The 19,790-nt window shown below is 36.6% G+C and overlaps 1 protein-coding gene across 18 annotated transcripts in view; it reads left to right on the forward strand.

The window, feature by feature from the left end:
- The window catches only part of Ppfia2 (PTPRF interacting protein alpha 2), a 460,024-nt gene that overhangs the window by 429,274 nt on the left and 10,960 nt on the right, over positions 1 to 19,790 (forward strand). For 12 of the 18 annotated variants that reach the window (XM_032911955.1, XM_032911963.1, XM_032912051.1 and 9 more), the window contains 5 exons: positions 4,954 to 5,016; positions 6,031 to 6,060; positions 7,929 to 8,122; positions 11,115 to 11,212; positions 17,122 to 17,297. In XM_032911955.1, the coding sequence (XP_032767846.1) occupies positions 4,954 to 5,016; positions 6,031 to 6,060; positions 7,929 to 8,122; positions 11,115 to 11,212; positions 17,122 to 17,297 (561 nt within the window). The remainder of the gene's footprint in view (positions 1 to 4,953; positions 5,017 to 6,030; positions 6,061 to 7,928; positions 8,123 to 11,114; positions 11,213 to 17,121; positions 17,298 to 19,790) is intronic. The other 6 variants (XM_032912081.1, XM_032912007.1, XM_032912088.1 and 3 more) reach the window with 2 other exon arrangements.

Consider the following 19,790-nt stretch of genomic DNA (forward strand, 5'->3'; position numbering starts at 1 on the left):
GTGCCTCCCACTTATAAAAAAAACCCTCTTATAATTATATCCATAACATAGCCTTGAAAAAGAATATTACTAAAAAACAGGCAACCATAACGATGATAAATACAGTCTTCCAGGAATAATCTCAAATGATGTTTTATTCCACTATTGAGTAACTTTTTGCTGATAAATGTATAATCTCTAGTGTGAACTAGATTTCACCAGCCCATATCTTAAACAATATAAGAACATGCATGGGAGTAAAATAAAATCAGTGGAGAAAAGTGGTATTGCTTTATTGCAGCTTTCAGACACAGAACTGACTTCAATGCCTTTTTAAGATGGCCTTACGTAATCCCAAAGAATCTGATGCAAGTTTATCATATTTACACCACCTTTCCTACATCCCTATGATACTAGATTCTAAAGCCAGAAAGTCATGCTAAGACTTCAAAGAGCTGTACACTTCTTGTGTAAATACTTCACAATAAAATAAGTTACTTCAGAACAGTGTAAGAGATAGACACATGATTTCTACTTACAGTATTATTTTGAATAGATAAGAATGTACTCTGCTAATTTATTCCAGATAAAAATGATTTAGAATACACTTCTAGTAATATCAGAGGTCATTAAAATAGTTATTATTGTAAGTCCAATTCAGATCTGAAGACTTTCTTGAGTATTTAAATTTGAGAAAAAGAAGCATTGCAACTGGTTTAGAGAGTGGTCATTTCCCACAGTATGTAAATACAATAAAGAAACATTTTATAAATTCAAATCCTGCAAAAATTAGAACCTTCAAACTTCCAACTTCCAGTTTTAAAAATGAGATAAACTATTCCATTTCCTTCAGTTGCAAAAGCAAATCCCTTTCTTAGTGGAAAACATTTTTGTTTGTTTTGTTTTGTTTCCAGTGGTTATCCCCCTCTACATCTGCCCTCTGACAGCTCCTCCTCCCATTCCTCCTACCCTGTTTCCAAGAGGGTGTCCCCACGTTAATTCATTTAAAAATTCCTTTATATATAAAATGTGTCCATGTACGTATATTGTTGCATAAAATGTGTTTACGTTCGTAGCAATAATTATAAATTAGGAACTTTCCTAACACATTAATCATCAAATTGTGTAGCCGTTCCTCCCGCCTTAGCCACTGATTATGTTCTTGCTTATATTGAAACCTTTTCAATTCCTAGTGAACTTACTGGCTTAGTAGGTTTTCAAGCAGTTGTCTGAGCTTTTTAGAATGTTTTCGTGTTCGAACTGAATTGAAGCGGTGGCTGCCTTCGTACTAATGCATTAAAGCTCTTCCATCATGCTGCTTGTGTGCACCATGATGCAAAATGCACAACACAAGTAAAGCTGTGCCTCTTTCAAACTTAATCTGATACATTTGCTTCTGTCCTCATGCTCCATCTTCAGACAACCATTTACCCAGTTATATTTCAAGTGTCACTGGCTTCACAAAACAAACCTTTCCTATATAATTCTATTCAAAGCTATAATGGGGGCAGAGGAGGAAGTAATCCATATCGTTGAGTCATGGGTTTGTTTGAATGGAAAGTGGATAAGACGGAAGAATGGTAAAAGATGGTTCCTAGGGTAGACCTGGTGCATGTACCACCATGGTCATCTGCATCCCCACACACATACACAACTTTAAGAGAGTTCCAGAAGATTCCCATTGTAAATTTTAGGTTACTTTACTTGGTAATTCCCTTGCAGAGGGAACAGTACTTCAAAACGATCTAGGTATTAACAAATTTTGCTTTGAGCAAGATATATTGTAGAAATATTCTGATGTCTAGCTAGTTGAGTCATTGCATTTTGACAGCCAGAGAACTAATTATGTCTACTGAATAACTTTCATGAGTTATTCTTTAAGTTAATGTAGTGTTTATTTTTCTGTCATAGCTCTTTCCAGGGTGATTTAATTAAGTAGTGACTAGAATTATTAACATCCTTTAGAAAATGTCCTCCCATGTCTCAATAATACTCTGTAAATATTCTACCCCATCTTCATTTAAAGAGGAAAACAAGACAAGGGAAACACAGTTTAAGGAGGTACTCAGTTTTAGGTGTCAAATTTGTATTTTCATAACTTTGAAAACTAGTGCTTCCTTAAGTTTAGCCTTATAAGATAAAGAAGTAAAGAGTAAAGAAAGCAGATTTGTTGACTAATTTAGTTGCTGGATGTGGGCTTGATTATTAAATAAGCCTTTAAACCATAGCTATTCTGGAATAGCAGTACATGTATTTAATCTCAGCTCTTAGCAGAGTTTGAGGTCAGCCTAGAATACCTAATGAGTTCCAGGCCAATAAAAGAATACAGAATAAGATACTGTAAACAAACAAACAAACAAAAATCAAAGCCAAACAACAAAAACCCCAAACATCAACTTCCATTTACCTGAAAGGTCTGTATAGAAGATAAACTTTGGGTTACTTCACAGTATGATAAGGCAAGAAATGTTCTTCAAGTTCAAGTATCGTGGGCTGAAAAAATGGTTCAATGTATAGGTGTGCTTACTGGATAGCAGTGAATTCATGGATTATGATGCAAGCAATCAGACAGCAAGCCAGGCATCTTGTACATGTTTGTAAACTCCTCCAGTAGAGCGGACAGAGAAAAAGAACCACTGGAACTTGCTAGCTCCCAGTACTGCCAAGACGGCTCATGCTCAGGAAAAGAGCATGCCCACCCCAACAGGAAAGAACAGGAAGGGACAGAGAAAGATTCCCAGCACTTTCTTCTGAACTTCGCAGATATAGGCAGGGGCTCCTACCTTCAGACACTGAAAGCACTGCATATACCACACCCACTAATACTCTTATCTCCTACACATGCCCAAAAATTAAAAATCAATAAAAGCACATTTTAAGAAGAAATCTTCCCATGAAATACAACTTCTGAACATGCTCCTCCTGGGAGTATGGCCATCACACGTTCACAAATTGTCCTGGAATTATGCTCATTTTGTAAGTACAGAGAAAAATACATCTCTAGCTTCTAGAATCGTATCAATCCCAGAATACTTTGCATGCTGACCAGTGCAGAATTTCAGAAAACCTTCTGCTCCATTAAGACATAAAACTGATGAAGGCCCTCGTGGAAAAGTGAGATCGTCACTACGTGGAATCAGAATCAATAGAGAAGCTACACCTTTCAGCATGAATGAGACTTTCCTTGACATGAGTAGCTCTTATATTCTAAATGTGTTCATAAGTGGGTAATTTTATTTTATAGGAAAAAATGGCTTGGTATAATTCTGAAGCTGTTAAGTAGGGTAATTTTGTGCATTTATATGACATCTAGCCTCCATAAATTTTCTGATTTATTAGAATTATGAATTTCCACTATATAAACCTTTGTTATAGAAATATGTTTGCACATGTCATCATATAGAATATACATATATGAATAATATGTATGATTCACTGATATATAATTTTGTGAGATTTCTCTTACATAAAATAATGCTTATTATTTTACTTTCTAAATCATTATTTAAAATTATATCAAAATTCTGTCTTTATATACATAGAGGAATTTAAACATTGTATTAGGTAAATTCTAGAAAGTTCCAGAAGTAACATGATATTTGGGCATTGCCTTTGCTGCTTCTTTGAAAACAAGGAACTAGAAAGTTTCATGACTTGGAGAACTTTGCATCTAGCGAATGCTAGAAAAATGGTTGTGAAGTTTGAAGTGATGCTGTTTCCAACAGAAGGAACCTTAAATAATAGCATGATTCCTGTGTTAATAAATAGATTTTAGATTCAAATTACTGATTATATGGTATCTAGAGAGCTAATACCAAAAGATTATTTTGCTAGAAAAGAAAGGAGAGGTGTCCTAAAAGAATAGTTCATTGTAGAAAAATATTGCAATCTATTCTGCTTCCTGTCGCAGTATGTCTGGACAAAGCTCTTACATTGCATGCACAAGAAAAACAAAGTATAACGGCATCTTTGTTACCTTCCTATTCCTGAAAAAAGCAAGTTAGAGAAGGAAGAATTTACTTTGTCTTACAATTTCCGAGAGACACAGTCCATCATGGTGGGGAAGACACAGCAGCAGGCAGGGAAACGTGGTGGTAGGAACCAAAAGCAGAGCAGCTGTGTCTGCAGTCAGGAAGCCCATGTGCACAGATGTGGAACCTGTCTATAAAGCCTCAAGTCCTGGCCACAGTGACTCAGTTATCCACTGAGGCCCTACTTCCTAAAGGCTCTACAACCTTCCTTACCATCGTCACCATTTAGAAACTGAGTTTGCAAACACTTGAGCCCATGGAAGACACTTCACATTCAAACCACAGTAGATGGTACTGAGATATAGCCGAAGACTAAGGAAATGAATGCTTTGGGATTTGTCAGTATTGGTGAGACTGAGAAATGCCTTTTACTAAATGAAGAGTGTCTGGGAATAATGTTTTAATTCTTTTTCTTCTCCAAGAAGGCAAGGAAGGATACACTTACTGTATTTAAAAACAAAACAAAACAAAACGCTCGGTAAGGCTGATATTGTTTTTCAAGCAGTCTTTGAGGTTTATAGCTTCTCTGTGACAGTCAATTTACCATTCCCAAGGATGTGAATGAATAAAAATATGTGAATGAAATTCTCTTGATAAACATCTGGTATACTGGGTCATCATGTTAGAAGACAAAGTTGCTCATTTTACAAAATTGAACCTGATGGTCACATTCTTTTAGAATGTGATGTTTTACCATGGCAATTTTAGATTCAGAGTCGAAGAATTATTACAAAATTGATATCATAGCATATCTCTATCCAATTAGTCCATTGAATAAAAATAAAGGGGGCTTTCAGCTGGCCGCTCACGGTACATGTGTAGATCAGAATCAATGTGCTATGTGGAATGCTGTTAACTGACAGAGGTGCCTCTTTCTCTCTATCCCGGTGCTTCCCCTCCATCCCTCCATGGATGACATTGTTTCCTTTGGGCTCCTCATTAGCCTTCAGGCAATGTCTGGGTGACCCATGAAGAAATGGAAAACCTCGCAGCTCCAGCAAAAACGGTTAGTCTTCAAAGCTACCTTGAACCTGGAGAGAGAGAGAGAGAGAGAGAGAGAGAGAGAGAGAGAGAGAGATTTTTCACTATAAACCAAAAATTGGGATGTGTTTATATAAACATAAAGATAACTGATGCTTTGTTTATATATTAATTTTAGTATGATTGTTTGACAATTTAAAATGAAACAGTGCTAGATTGCTATTGCTCTATATCCTAAAAGTCCGTGTGCTGTAATATGCAAACAGTAATAATAATTCAGTAAGTTTTAAGCATACTGGAAGCGCTGGTGGTCTGTACCTCTTAGAACTGGGAATGGACAAAGGAATATGGTTACTAAATGAGTCTTAACCAGTGGTGGAAAAGCTTACGTTGATCCTCACTTTGAATGTGATTATGTAGGTCCTTGGGCCATAACATCCCACGTGTAGCCTTCTATAGAAAAAACATTAAAGCATTATCTTCATGTGGTTTTGCAAACACAGTTTTAAATTACTTTGAGGACTCTAGTCACCAGCTTTAAAAATGCCATGTTTTGCAGTCATCCTTAATAAGAGGGATCAAAGTTGGGCATGGCAGGCATTTTACCTCTCCCAACATCACATCCCAAGTTGCATTTTTAGCATATACTTTCTTCTGTTTTCTAGTTTGGCTGTTGTTGGTGGGTTTATCCGTAAACTTTGACAGAAAATAGTGATTTTCTCCACTTCATTAATTTCTAATCTGTAGCCTTCCTGTGTTATACATTGAAACACATAACCATAAGTTTGTACTAAATTAGAAAACGCATATAAATTTATAAATTTTTATAAAACTTATAACCTCCCGTATGTTTTATGTACATTTAGAGTTAATTAAAACTCTATTGTGTGCTATTTATCTGAGAAATTGAATGGGTACAATATGCATGTCTGCGTATGTCAAGATAATTAACATACTATATTAAAATTATGCTTCTAGTGGAGTTTGAAATTAATTTATGTTTACCTGCTTTATTAATCACTTCCTGCTGCTAACCCAGAAAGAATCTGAGGAAGGAAGCTGGGCCCAGGTAGGAAATTCATATACTTTAAGACATAGTTGACTATTCAGATATGAAGTAGGAAACAATTCTAGGTCATGATATTTGAAATCATCAATTATATTGGTAATGATACTGATTATATGTGAATCAATAGTATACCTAATATTATAGATGCATCTTTATGTACCAAATGTTATAACTAAGAAGCTTATAATTTCATAATCAGTGTATATAACAGGGTAATTTTCTTTCTTCCTTTGAAGATAGATCTATAACTTCAATTTCTCTATAATGTATGTAACTGCAATATGTAGTCATTCAAGTTGTACCTCTGTGGAAGTTTTACAAAGACTTTTTTGGTACCCCATATGCTTTAAGGTATCCTGGGTAGTATTTGGATGTGGGTGTGAGAGTGACAGGTGTTAGCATAGCAAGTATTAGATGGGATCAATCTCAGTTAGTAATCTGATCACACAAGAGACAGAAATCTTAGTAAATAACCCTGTGTGTGCAAAGAAGAGTATACAGTTTTTCAGCATTTCTATATGTTGGGCAACTGGGAAAATAAACTGAGAAAATGAATGAAATCTGGCTCCTTTATAAGAATGTTCATTTGGGGTTGGGGATTTAGCTCAGTGGTAGAGTGCTTGCCTAGCAAGCACAAGGCCCTGGGTTTGGTCCCCAGCTCTGAAAAAAAAAATAAGAATGTTCATTTAAACATGCTATAGCATAGGTGTGCAATCAATTTCGAAACTAATGCAAATTTCATAACTAAAAAACACCATTCAGATTTTTCTATATTTACATAATATAGTTAGAACTGTGGATTCATAGCACAGTTAATAACTAAGTAGGCATCTCTCTCAAATTTATATCCTGTAAATAATAATATATATCTTTTAAATTGGCATCCTTAAAAATGAATTTTCATTTAAAAAAAAAAAGGTTTCATAATGATGATTGGGATGACCTTTATTTACCTGTTTTTGAACACTATGTGGTGAGATCAGTTCTTACATTACAAAACATAATTACCTTATCTGTCTTAGATTTTACATCATGCCTGCCCTACACACATAGTCTAAACTTCTGGTTAAGGATTCTTCTAGGGACCTAATGGAATGCTGGATATACACTCTTCTTTAAAGCATAATGTGGACTTAAGTGTCAGCATGCTGTCGTTCACACTCAGTGTATTTTCTTTGTTCGTTAACAGAGGTTTCTGCTTCACATCAAACTTTGCTCTGACCCAGGATCAATGGCAATAGGACCATTGATAAGAGGGAAATGGCACAGTACTTTCAAAATAAAAGAAATGAAAGAACTCTACCAGTACAGAGAAGGAATATTTAGGCTTAAAACCTATATCATACATCTAGCTATATTTTTTTCTATTAGTAAGACACATGGGCGGGAGAGATGGCTCAGTGGTGAAGAGCAGTGACTGCTCTTCCAAGGTCCTGAGTTCACTTCCCAGCAACCACATGGTGACTCACAACCATCTGTAATGGAATCCCATGCCATCTTCTGGTGTCTGAAGATATCAACAGTATGCGTGTGTGTGCACGCATATGCACACACAGACACAGACACACACACACACACACACACACACAAATAAATTTAAACAAAATAAGACACATATTTAGACAAAACTTATTTTAAAATATACAGTGATGTTAATTATTTTGTAGGTGAGTGTTTTCAGAAATTATGCAGTTTGTTTTCTGCTAAAATCAATAAAATACATGTAGTTTAAATATTTTTCTTCTTTCTTGCTACATAGAATCATGATATCATAGTCACAATATTTCAGTTATAGCAATTGCTAATATCGCCCATTTACCATCTCGTTTTATTGGTTCAGAAACTTGACTGCTATAAAACAATTCCAGTGTCCGGTTTTTCTACAGACCCTGGCTTATGGAGATATGAACCATGAGTGGATCGGGAACGAATGGCTTCCCAGCCTGGGATTACCGCAATACAGAAGTTACTTTATGGAATGCTTGGTTGATGCAAGAATGTTAGATCACCTCACAAAAAAGGATCTTCGTGTCCATTTAAAAATGGTGGATAGTTTCCATCGGTAGGTTTTCCTCAATCATAAAATGAATAATAAAAATAATAATAAAATGAAAAATAATAAATATATATAAACAATATGCAGCTCTCTCTCTCACACACACACACACACATACACAAACACAAACACAAACACACACTCTCACACACAAATGGAACAGAAGAAAGAAAATGTTTACTGTTTACAAGATATGACAAATCTACTTGCAACAAGTGTTCAGGCATAACGCTGAATAGTTTTCTCATGGAGAACTATGTTTATGATATATCCCTGAACTGTTTTCAAAGGTCAATATAAGAGTTTGTCTTTTGGATGCTAGCTTCTTGAGTTCTTAGTATATTTTAGATTTTAACCCTCTATCAGATGAGGGGTTAATGAAGATTTTTGTTCCCCAACTGTAGGTTGCCATTTTGTCCTATTAACTATGTCCTTTGGCCTACAGGAGCTTTTCAGTTTCATGAGGTCCCATTATCAATTCTTGATCATAGAGCCATTGGAGTTCTGTTTAGGAAATACTACCCCCCCACCCCCGCTTCCCCTGCCCCATGCCAATGAATTCTAGGCTCTTTCCCACTTTCTCTTCTATTAGATTCAGTATATCTGGTTTTATGTTGAGGTCCTTGATCCACATGGACTTGAGCTTTGTGCAAGGTACCAAATATGGATCTATTTTCATTTTTCTACATACCAACTGCCAGTTAGACAAGTACCACTAATTGAAGATGCTTTTTATTTTCAATTATATATTTTTGGCTTCTTTGTCAAAGATTAAGTGTCTATAGTTTGTGGCTTTATTTTTGGGTCTTCAATTCTATTCCGTTGATCAGAAGAGTTAGTCTTATAGTGTATAACTTTATTTTTTCCTGATTATAATTTTATTTTATATAAGAAAGTTATATATGGGGTAGAGAGATGGCTCAATGATTAAGAGCACTTGTTGATCTTGCAGAAGACCCAGACTCAATTCCCCACACCATATTGTGGGTTCTTACCATTAATAAGTGCAGTTCCAGGTGATCTGATACTCTCTTCTTATCTTCATGAGTATCAGGCATGTACATGGTGCACACCTATGCATGCAAAGAGAATTCTCACACAGAAAAGGAAACAAAAATTCATCTGCAAATGAAAGAAAAACTTTTTATGAAGAATAACTGAATAACGATAGTTTCAGCATGTAAAGCTATGTGGTTATAAACCATGTAAAGACATACTAGAAGAAAATAGAAGAAATTCTTTAAAGCATATAGTATATATGCTTTATAACTATAAAGCATATATAGTAATGCTTCTGATTTTTACATATGTTAATATTATGGTTATTAGGACATTACCTTTTTAAAAAAACTACTATTCTTTTGTTTAAAAGCTGTAAATGTGTGGGAAGGGAAAATATTTTTTATTTATGTGCTATCAGGTGTCAAACAGCTATCATGAATTCTAAACTGTTTGTTAAATACTATGCTATAGCCTGGTAGTGTTTACTTTAGGTGATGGAGGCTAAGATCAAGATATAGGCAGGTCTTTAGAAGAATTTTGTGTGTCTACATGCAAGACCCCTCCTCTGTAAGTACTCATTCTTACTGTCTGTGATTTTCCAACTTTTTTCTTCTTAGAAGAATGGGTCAGGGTATACTTGGTAACCACATTCATGTTATTTTACTCTTAAGGGTCCCCACTCCAAACACAGTCATATTCTGGGATATGGCAGTAAAAGCTTCAATATATGCATTTAGGGAGACATATATTCATGTTCCTTTTTCTAGGATTTCAGATGTTTGTGTCATAGTTTTGTCAGTAGAATGTATACTATAGAAGTACATCCGGGATATATATATATATATATCCTAAGAGTTGATAATTTCCTATATATATATTCTACTTTTTTGTGTTTGAATATAAATCTATTGCTAAACAGTTGAACAATCAATGATAGTCTATGATCTTTACTTTTAATCCTGGAAGCCCTTTTATTTTCCTGTCATATTCTTCTATGGCATTATTTCTAATAGTACTGAATGTATCATTACTAACTCTAATTTTATTATTTATTTTCTCTGGGCATCTGTGAGGTTTTCTTTTCATAATTAATGTTGTGAGCCCTCAATGCTTTCCTGTCTCCTAGGATCACCATTTCTCTGTGTCCTACATGCTGTACAGTTATTACTCACCAAATAGAACCAAAGTGACAAGTAGGCCTCATCTCACCACCCCTTCCTCCTCTGGAAAATTTCCCCAGTTGCATCTCACACATGGAGTGCAAGTATGCTATAGTATTTGCCCCTTAATTTCTAGGTCGAATTTCAACTCTACAAGGTATACCTCAATATCACTACACCTCTGAAATATCATCCACAGTACTGGAGTGCAATATATAATGTCCCTGTCCCCCTACGAGCCCAACCTTTCTTGTCTCCTAGTCTGTGTGTCATGAAGTTTTCTCTCCCACAGCACTCTCTCTGCAGAGCCTTAGTACACACTGGCTTGTTCCTTATCACACACTTGTCTGTCTCTAATGTTGTAGCTATTTGTTCCTGTTTGGGACTTTGCCTCACTACTTAATACTTAATCACCTAGAGAGTTGATAATTTCCTATAAATTTATTTCTGTCTCTAAAGAAGGTCATTAAGTTCTTTGTCAAGAAGTAAAATATTAACTTGCTAAAGTGAACTGTAGACATGCCAAGTTGAAGAAAACTGCAATACTGTTTGGATAAGATCTATAGTCATGTACATGTATAGATATAGATGTGTATGGAACGATGGATAATTATTGTCAAAACTATGAATATCATATTCTTCAAATAATTTATTTTGTAAACATTTTATTCTTGAGGTAATTATGTTTAATCCTTCCCAATGGAAAGATGCAATTGTGAATGAAATTGATACACATGTCCAACTAGAAGTAATGTAGAGTTGACCATATTTAATAACAGAATATTCTTCACCTATTTATCCAATTTAATGTTCTCTTTTCTCCTTTATGAAAATAGAACAAGTTTACAGTATGGAATTATGTGCTTGAAAAGATTGAATTATGATAGGAAAGAGCTAGAGAGAAGACGAGAAGCAAGCCAACATGAAATAAAAGGTAACGTGCTCTCCTTTAGGAACAAATGCCTCTACTGTGGAGATGTGCAATCTCTGTACTTAAACATAAGGTGAGATGTTTGATGACATCATCAGAATGTATTTCATACATTTCAGGTGTTGTTGCTATTTTGTCCCCAATTATAACAGAGAAAAGAATATTACTACATCATAGGGTCAATCATTTTTGGGATATACTTTTGACTTTCTGGAATTAGATTTATCTTTCAAACCTATTAATTATGTATTCTGCATCAGCTGCATATGTAGCAGAGAATGGCCTTGTTGAGCACCAATGGGAGGAGAAGCCCTTGGTCCTGCCAAGGCTGGACCCCCCCAGTGTAGGGGAATGTCAGGGTGGGGAGGTGGGAAGGGGTAGGTGGATGGGTGGGGGAACACCTTCATAGAAGGAGGAGGAGGAGGGATGGGATAGGGAGGTTATGGACAGGGAACAGGGATAACATTTGAAATGTAAATTAAAAATATCGAATTAAAATGGCTTTCTGTAGACCTAGACCTTTTAGCTAAACTTTTAGACAAATGCTGTCATTATAATTCAGAAAACATAGTATTTTGTTGCTAAACCCCTTTATCCTGGTTATAGCATTTGAATTTAATTTCAGCACTCAAAAATTTTTCATAAATAGTTATAAAATATATTGCAATACGTTGCAAATATATTGTATAAATTCTATAAATATTTTCCCTCTAAACTTCACCAGCCAACTAATAATTTTAATTCAGAATTAGGTTATGATGCACGGTTATGATGCAATAACTCTGTGTACAAAGACAGTCACTGTTGCAGGTGCATTTGAAAAGTACTGTAATTAATATTAACCATTCTATCATTCAGTTTTGAATTACTATAACAAATATTCAATGTTAGCTAACTTTCAAATGAAAAGGTGAGTCCCCCAGTTCAGGAGGCTGAAGATCCACACTGGATAGCACAGACTTTTGTAGGCATCTATCTGGCTTGCCCTCATAAACTCATGGTGGCTGACAACGGGGAAGCAAACAGGGGTTATATACAATTACTTTGCTGATAATATTCTGGATCTGACCAGACTCAGTCATTTAAACAGCCCTCTTATGAGAATTAGCAAGAATCACATTACTCCCTTTAAAAGGGAAGTATCCTCTTTAGGGTTTCACACTAATTTCACTCTAGCATATTGTATAGTCACGAGCATCCAGCACAGGAAAATTTTGGGACACTGTCATATCAAACTACTTGTTCACCGTAATACAGAGGAGAAAACACGATTTAAAAGCTAATATGCTAGATTTTCACTAAAGACTATTAGATATTTCTAATTGTTAAAGGAACACAAGTGTTGTATGTAAGATATAAGCATCCACAGGCCTCTCGCTTTAATAAACATTTTTAACCTGTGCACGTTTTTTAAAATAGGAAAAATCCTTATTGTGTCTAAATGCTTTTGAGGAAAAACTGAGGTGTCATCTTAGATAGGATTTCTTTGTTATGATGACACACAACGGCCAAAAAGTGAGTTGAACAGGAAAGCATTTGTTTGGTTTACAAAGTCCATGTGTTCATCATTGCAGGGAATCGATACAGGTCCTTACACAGGATAGGAACCCAGAGGCATGAGGCTTGGTACAGAGGCCATTGAGGGTCTCTGCTTACTGTCTTGCTCCCCATGGTTTGCTCAGCCTGCATCCTTAAAGGAGGACCACTGGCCCAGGGATGGAAAGACTCACAATGGGCTGAGCCTGGTCCTCCCCCAATCAATAGCTAATGATGAAAATGCCAACAACCTGAACTTCCCTACTCTGAGATGACCTTAGCTTGTATCACCTTGACACTAAATATCCAGCAGAGATATGAAATTATTTATCAGTTACATTCTCATTTCCTGTGATCCATGAATTGACACTTCCAAGCATATCATCATATTGAGTAGGATAGTCTATGCCACATTAACCAGTTAAAGTTGGTACAGCTCTCTTTTTAATCTTAATTTTCTTTGGGGCTTATTTTACATATGAACATGGTGTACATTACAGTCACCTCTCTTGCTATATTAAAAATTAACACTGTTGTATTTCAATTTATGATTACCTGTCTCAGGCTTCCCTTACATTTATTTCTGTGAACTTCAGAAAATTTATCTCTAGCCATTTTGAACATTATATTACTTCTAGAAAGCTGTACTTGAATGCTATGAAGATGAATATTTGAAAATATTTTTCTATATATTGTTCTTCAGTGAGTAGATGAACACACAATCGGTTTCCTCCAACAGTTCACTTAGCTGGCTACCAAGAAACAAGAATGTATTTTCTCTTTGTCAACGTCAAGTTCATTGCTTTGGTTTTTTTTTTTTTCTTTATTTTTCCGACCCCAGGAAATCGTAGGTTGTTCCGAGGGTTTTCTTTGACAGCTGAATTAAAATTTGGGAACTAATGGACAGACCCCAGAAAGAAATGTGTTTGACCTAACAAAAGATGTTTTGTTTCATGAGCAGACTTTGTCCATGGGATACCACTTTCTAGTGTGCTTTCTGGAGTATTTTGCCCAGTTAGATTTCATTTTGCCTGCTGACAGCATATGAACTTCTTTACAGCTGGATCAATCTGAAAGAGGAGAATTACTCATTTGGCCCAGTGGCCAATGCTCTATTATTATTTGGCAGTTGCTGCTTAGGCTGGAGCCCTGAGGAAAAAAACTGCCTTGATTCACTGTGATTACATACAAACAACCACATACGACAAGTGTCCGTGAGATCAAGAATAGCCTTTGCTTCCAACAATTGATCTGATGGCATTTAGAGAAATAGCTCTCAACTCTGACTAGACTTCTCTCTGTTATTATCGGAAGTGCTAATTAACCTTGACATTAGAAAACAGGTTTTTCTGACTCGAGGAAGGAAGGTGTTGCGAAGGTACTTTTAGTTTGTTGCTAAGAGACAGTTGGCATTGATCTCCAGCCATTTGTTGTTTAGGTCAAGAGGATTCCTGCTAAGTATAAATGCCAGGGTATAACCTTGCTGTGAAAGATATTTATAATATTATAGCTACTATGGTGCTTTTCTGAATAAGAAAGCTTATAATAACAGTTTATGTGTCATAATCTGACACATGGTTATTTCATTTAATTCTTTTTAACTGTATGTATGACATGAATTATGCTTGCTATAAAATTGCAGAAACATGCTGATATGTCTTAAGCTACCAACCACGAGCAAGCAAGCTTATATACGCATCTACATCTTGCGAAGTTGAAAAACTGATTATTTATTGCCATTTTTGAGGAAAGGTTATCTCTTTAGTCTAAAAGCAATTAGTTTAAAAAAAAAGTTGAACTAGTGGTACAACATGTCCACATCACCAAGTGCAGATAATCAATACTTAGGAATCTGTGAGTACACTAATAGCAAATGCAGAGTCAACATTTTTAAGGAAAACAGAATCTGAGACAAAGTTAAAATGGAAAATAAATATTAAAAATAATTAGACAAACTATGAAGATAATACAAAATGTAGTATAGATACATAACCAAACAATGTGTTAGTAAAATTATTATTATTCCTTCAGGTAATAACATCTAGATTTTACACATTTGATTTTACACAGAATTATTGCAAATAGCAACTGAAATGCTTCAATGATTGTAATGGGGCAAAAGAAATAAAATGATTTAAGATCTTTATATTACATAGAAATTAATATAAGGGCTGAGATATAGCTGACTTTAATAAGTTAAGATTGTATAGTTTATTTTTATGACTTGTAGCAAACTAATATAAACTAGAAGTACTTAGTAAGGAATAAGAATAAAAGGTAAAAAAAACATAATTATAAAATTGTAAAATGGAAAGAAAATGAAAGCTAAGATAAGAATAATAATGATGATAGATTTACACTGAGAAATCTGAGTAATAATATAAAATATATATACTAACAAAGATTCTCAAAACAAATTAAAAGTTAAAGTTGACATGGTATGTATAGAGGATACACCATAATATAAGAGCATTGAGACTCAGAAGCAATGGAGAAACAATACAAATATTAGAGATAATATAGGCTAATGTCAGAATGAGACCCATGGCTGAGAAAATAGTTCTATTGTATAGGACAGTGGTATCATTTTGTATAAAAATAACTAGGGGGTAGGGAACTTCTAATTGTCTCAGAGGCTTCCCACTCAATAAATTCACTTGTTCTAGCTCTCTCTGAATTCTGTCAGGCTGATTCAACTCCGCTGTCTGGCTCATGCTCCTCTCCAAGCTGACTGCTCAAACCAGCTTCCCTCAACTTCTTGCTGTCCTGTTCTTCTTGGCCTCAAACTAACCCTAGCAGTCTGTTCTATCTTCTGGCCCTTCTCATTCTCTTTTTTTTTTCTATCTTCACCTTTGTCTAGTCTGTTCTTCTGCAACCCATCTATAAGACTGTCCTGGTAAAACTGTCTTGAATTCCACAGACTGAACTGCCGTTAAAACAACTCTCTAGCTTCAACTGCACTTCTCCCGATTGCTCGAAAGTCGGGCCTCTTAGCTCTGATTCATTCTTGTCAAGTCTTTTCTGGTTCATCACTTGACTACCCCACATTAGACATCACTTTCAAACATGGCTGCTTCCTTCCACAAACTTCATTGTTAGGGATGAAAGGAGTATACTAAGGTAGTGTCTGTGTTCCAGTCAGACCTGACTGCAATCCAGGGTATGCCTCCATCACAGCAGGATTATATAGACTCAGAAGGTCTTTGAATGTGATCCCTTGCTGGGGCAACCATGCTATGATGCTAGACTAAAATCCCTCTACGAGTTTTGTTTCTGCATAAGAAAACCCATACTAAGAACAAATAAGTAAGCTATAACAAGTTAATAAGTTTTTCAAGTTTTAACTCTGTAAATTTACACATATATACATATATATATTATATATATATATATTTAAGTATAATTTTTCGGAAAGAAAAATATCTACAGATATAGAGCTTTCAGTTTCACACCAGGAAACACTTTGATCTTTGGTCTACAAGTAAAGAAAATCTTTTATTTTTCCTTATTTAATCTTAAGTTATTTTTTCTTTGTATAAAGCATTATGGTCTGTATATGATTTCACAGATTTTACGCATCATTCTAATGATTCATAAAAGAAACATGATAATATCAATGAATAAAATCTTTTTTTCAGGTTTTGCCTCAACCGCACAAGGCATGCACACTCAACTCTGTGGTGTGTGCCAATGTACATACAGCTTTTTTCATTTATACATTGTTAGAAAAATACCAAAGTGTCAATGTACTTTATTATGCTTCTATTATGTTTAAAATGTAATTTTAGTAGGAGTATGGGATCTTCTAAATATCTGCAATATTGAAGTAGTTAAGTCTTTGAAAGGAAGAGCATTAGATCCATAATACTAACGCTGTGTGTGTGTGTGTGTGTGTGTGTGTGTGTGTGTGTCTGTGTGTCTGTGTGTCTGTGTGTGTGCGCCCGCGCGCGTGCGCGGTGTGGGGGTGGAGGTGGGGGGAGGAGGGAGGGTCAGAGAAGGAGCAAGAGAACTAGGAGAGGAGGGAAGGGAGGGCAGGGAGAAGTAGAACTATCCCCATCTGGTGGCAACACACGCAACTGCAGTTAGACCCTGAGGTCCTGATTGAATAGTAGCAAGAAACACTTTCAGTCCATGCTCAGTATGACAGGTATGCTGTAACATACGTGCAGTAACAATAAGCATTCTGAAAATACCAACTTATTGCAGGATTTATTGCAACAAAAGATGATGATTAGAACAGTATGTTTCTGTAACAGAGAGGAACTGGTAGCACTAAAGAGAAGAGAAATTAGCATTAATATGAGCCAGATTCTAGCTCGTTGCAGGTAGGGTTTTTGTTTGTTACTCGGAGTGACATGTTGCATCTCTTTTCCTAGATGTTTTAGTGTGGAGCAATGATCGAGTTATTCGCTGGATCCAAGCGATTGGACTTCGGGAATATGCCAATAACATTCTTGAGAGTGGAGTGCATGGCTCGCTCATAGCCCTGGATGAGAACTTTGACTACAGCAGCTTAGCTCTACTGCTGCAGATTCCCACGCAGAACACCCAGGCAAGCCTTTGTGTCGCTCATGACTAGGTCTTGCTTAATAAAAAATGAAACATTTAGTAAACTGTAGGGCTGTTCACATTCACTCTTGCTTTTTATTAAATTTATCTTATTTAACACTTATAAACATAGTAATATGTAAAATGAGATGTGATATATATACATATGCATACATATATACATACATATATATATATATATATATATATATATATAACTGAATACTATTTCAGTTCAATTAGACATATATGTCTTAGTCAGGATTTCTATTCCTACACAAACTTCATGACCAAGAAGCAAGTTGGGGAGGAAAGGGTTTATTCAGCTCACACTTCCACGTTGCTGTTCATTACCAAAGGAATTCAGGACTGGAACTCAAGCAGGTCAGGAAGCAGGAGCTGATGCAGAGGCCATGGAGGAATGTTACTTACTGGCTTGCTTCTCTGGTTTCCTCAGCTTGCTTTCTTATAGAACTCAGGACTACCAGCCCAGGGAAGGCACCGCCCACAATGTGGGACCTCCCACCATGATCACTAGTTGAGAAAATGCCTTACAGCTGGATCTCATGGAGGTGTTTCCTCAAGGGAGGCGCCTTTTTTAGTGATAACTCCAGCTTGTGTCAACTTGACACACAAAACCAGCCAGTACAATTGACCCCTTGTCAACTTGACACACAAACATTTCGCTATTAAGCCTCAATCCTTACTTTATTATTCATCCCCAAGATCCAAATAACTTTAAAAGTCCCTCAGTCTTTACAAATTCTTACATATTGAAATTTCAATCCCTTTAAAATATTCTATCTCTTTTGAAATTCAAAGCCATTTTACAATTCAAAGTCTCTACTAAAACACTTTCTTCCTTCAAGAGGGAAGAATATCAGGGCACAGTCAGTCAAAAGCAAAAATCAAACTAACTGTCCAATATCTGGGATCCACTCATGAGCTTCTGGGGCTCCTCAAAGGGCTTGGGCCACTTCTCCAGCTTTGTCCTTCGTAGCACACCTTCTAGGTTCCAGCTGCCTGTACCCCACTGCTGCTGCTATTCTTGGTGGTCATCTCATGGTACTGGCATCTCTAAAACACTGCTGACTTCTGCTTCAACTGGACGGCACTTTCACAAATAGCCTCTCATGGGCTCTTCTCATGATGCTAAACCTCTGGGCATGACCCCTTCACTCCTGGACCTTTAACTGCAACTGAGCCTGCACCTTCACCAGTGGCCCCTCCTGGCCTCTCACAGTACCAAACATCAGCTACTCCTTCATATTTCAAAACCAATACCACCTGAGTGACTCTTATACATTGTAATTCTGACTGCCAACAGGAGGTATAACCATGAATGCCTTTGGAACACAGCTTTTCTGTGCTCTCAGGAACAATTCCCAGAATATTTCACCTTAATGATGCTGCTCTCTCTCTCTCTCTCTCTCTCTCTCTCTCTCTCTCTCTCTCTCTCTCTCTCTCTCTCTCTCTCTTCTCTTAATTAATCATTCCATTCCTTTACATCTCAAACGATATCCCACTTCCTGGTTACCCTTCCACCAAACCCCTATCCCACATCTGCCCTCCCCCCTCCCCTTTGCCTGTATGAGGGTACTTCCCCCACCCACCCACACTCTCCAACCCCACAACTCCAGCATCCCCTTACACTGGGGCATTAAGCCATCCTAGGACCAATGGTCTCTTCCTAATCACTGCTAGTTTCTTAGCACCAGCTGACCAGCATCAATCGTCCCAGTAATGCAAAGGTTTTGCTTTAGTGGTTCTGGTCTCCTGTTAACCACAGCTGATTCTTCAGCCCCAGCTAACCAAAACCACAGAATCTTCACAATCAAAACAGCAATGACCCTGATAAGAGTCTTTAATCTTCCTCCTGAAATTTCCCAAGCCAGGCCTCCATCTTTTGCACTGTCACAACATTATCTTTCAAACTCCTACAGAAAATTCCATAGAGCTCTTAACATCCAATGTTCCAAAGTCCTTCCATTGTCCTTCCATAGTCCTCCCCAAAACATAGTCAGGTTGTCACAGAAATACCCCACTATGCTGGTACCAATTTATCTTAGTCAGGGTTTCTATTCCTGCACAAACATCATGACGAGAAGCAAGTTGGGGAGGAAAGGGTTTATTCAGCTTACACATCGCTGTCATGACCAAAAGAAGTCAGGACTTGAACTCAAGCAGGTCAGGAAGCAGGAGCTGATGGAGAGGACATGGAGGGGTACTGCTTACTGGCTTGCTTCCCCTGGCTTGCTCAGCCTGCTTTCTTATAGAACTCAGGACTACCAGCCCAGGGATGGCACCACCCACAATGGGTCCTCCCCTCTTGATCACTAATTGAGAAAATGCCTCACAGCTGGATTCCATAGACTAGACGCATTTCCTCAAGGGAGGCGCCTTTCTTTGTGATAACTCCAGCTTGTGTCAAGTTAGCACCCAAAACCAGCCAGTACATATAGTTTCTCAGACGTTTTCATTTTGTTGTGGTAAAAAC

Source organism: Rattus rattus, chromosome 1 (assembly GCF_011064425.1).
Source record: "Rattus rattus isolate New Zealand chromosome 1, Rrattus_CSIRO_v1, whole genome shotgun sequence".
In the NCBI taxonomy this organism is placed as follows: domain Eukaryota; kingdom Metazoa; phylum Chordata; class Mammalia; order Rodentia; family Muridae; genus Rattus; species Rattus rattus.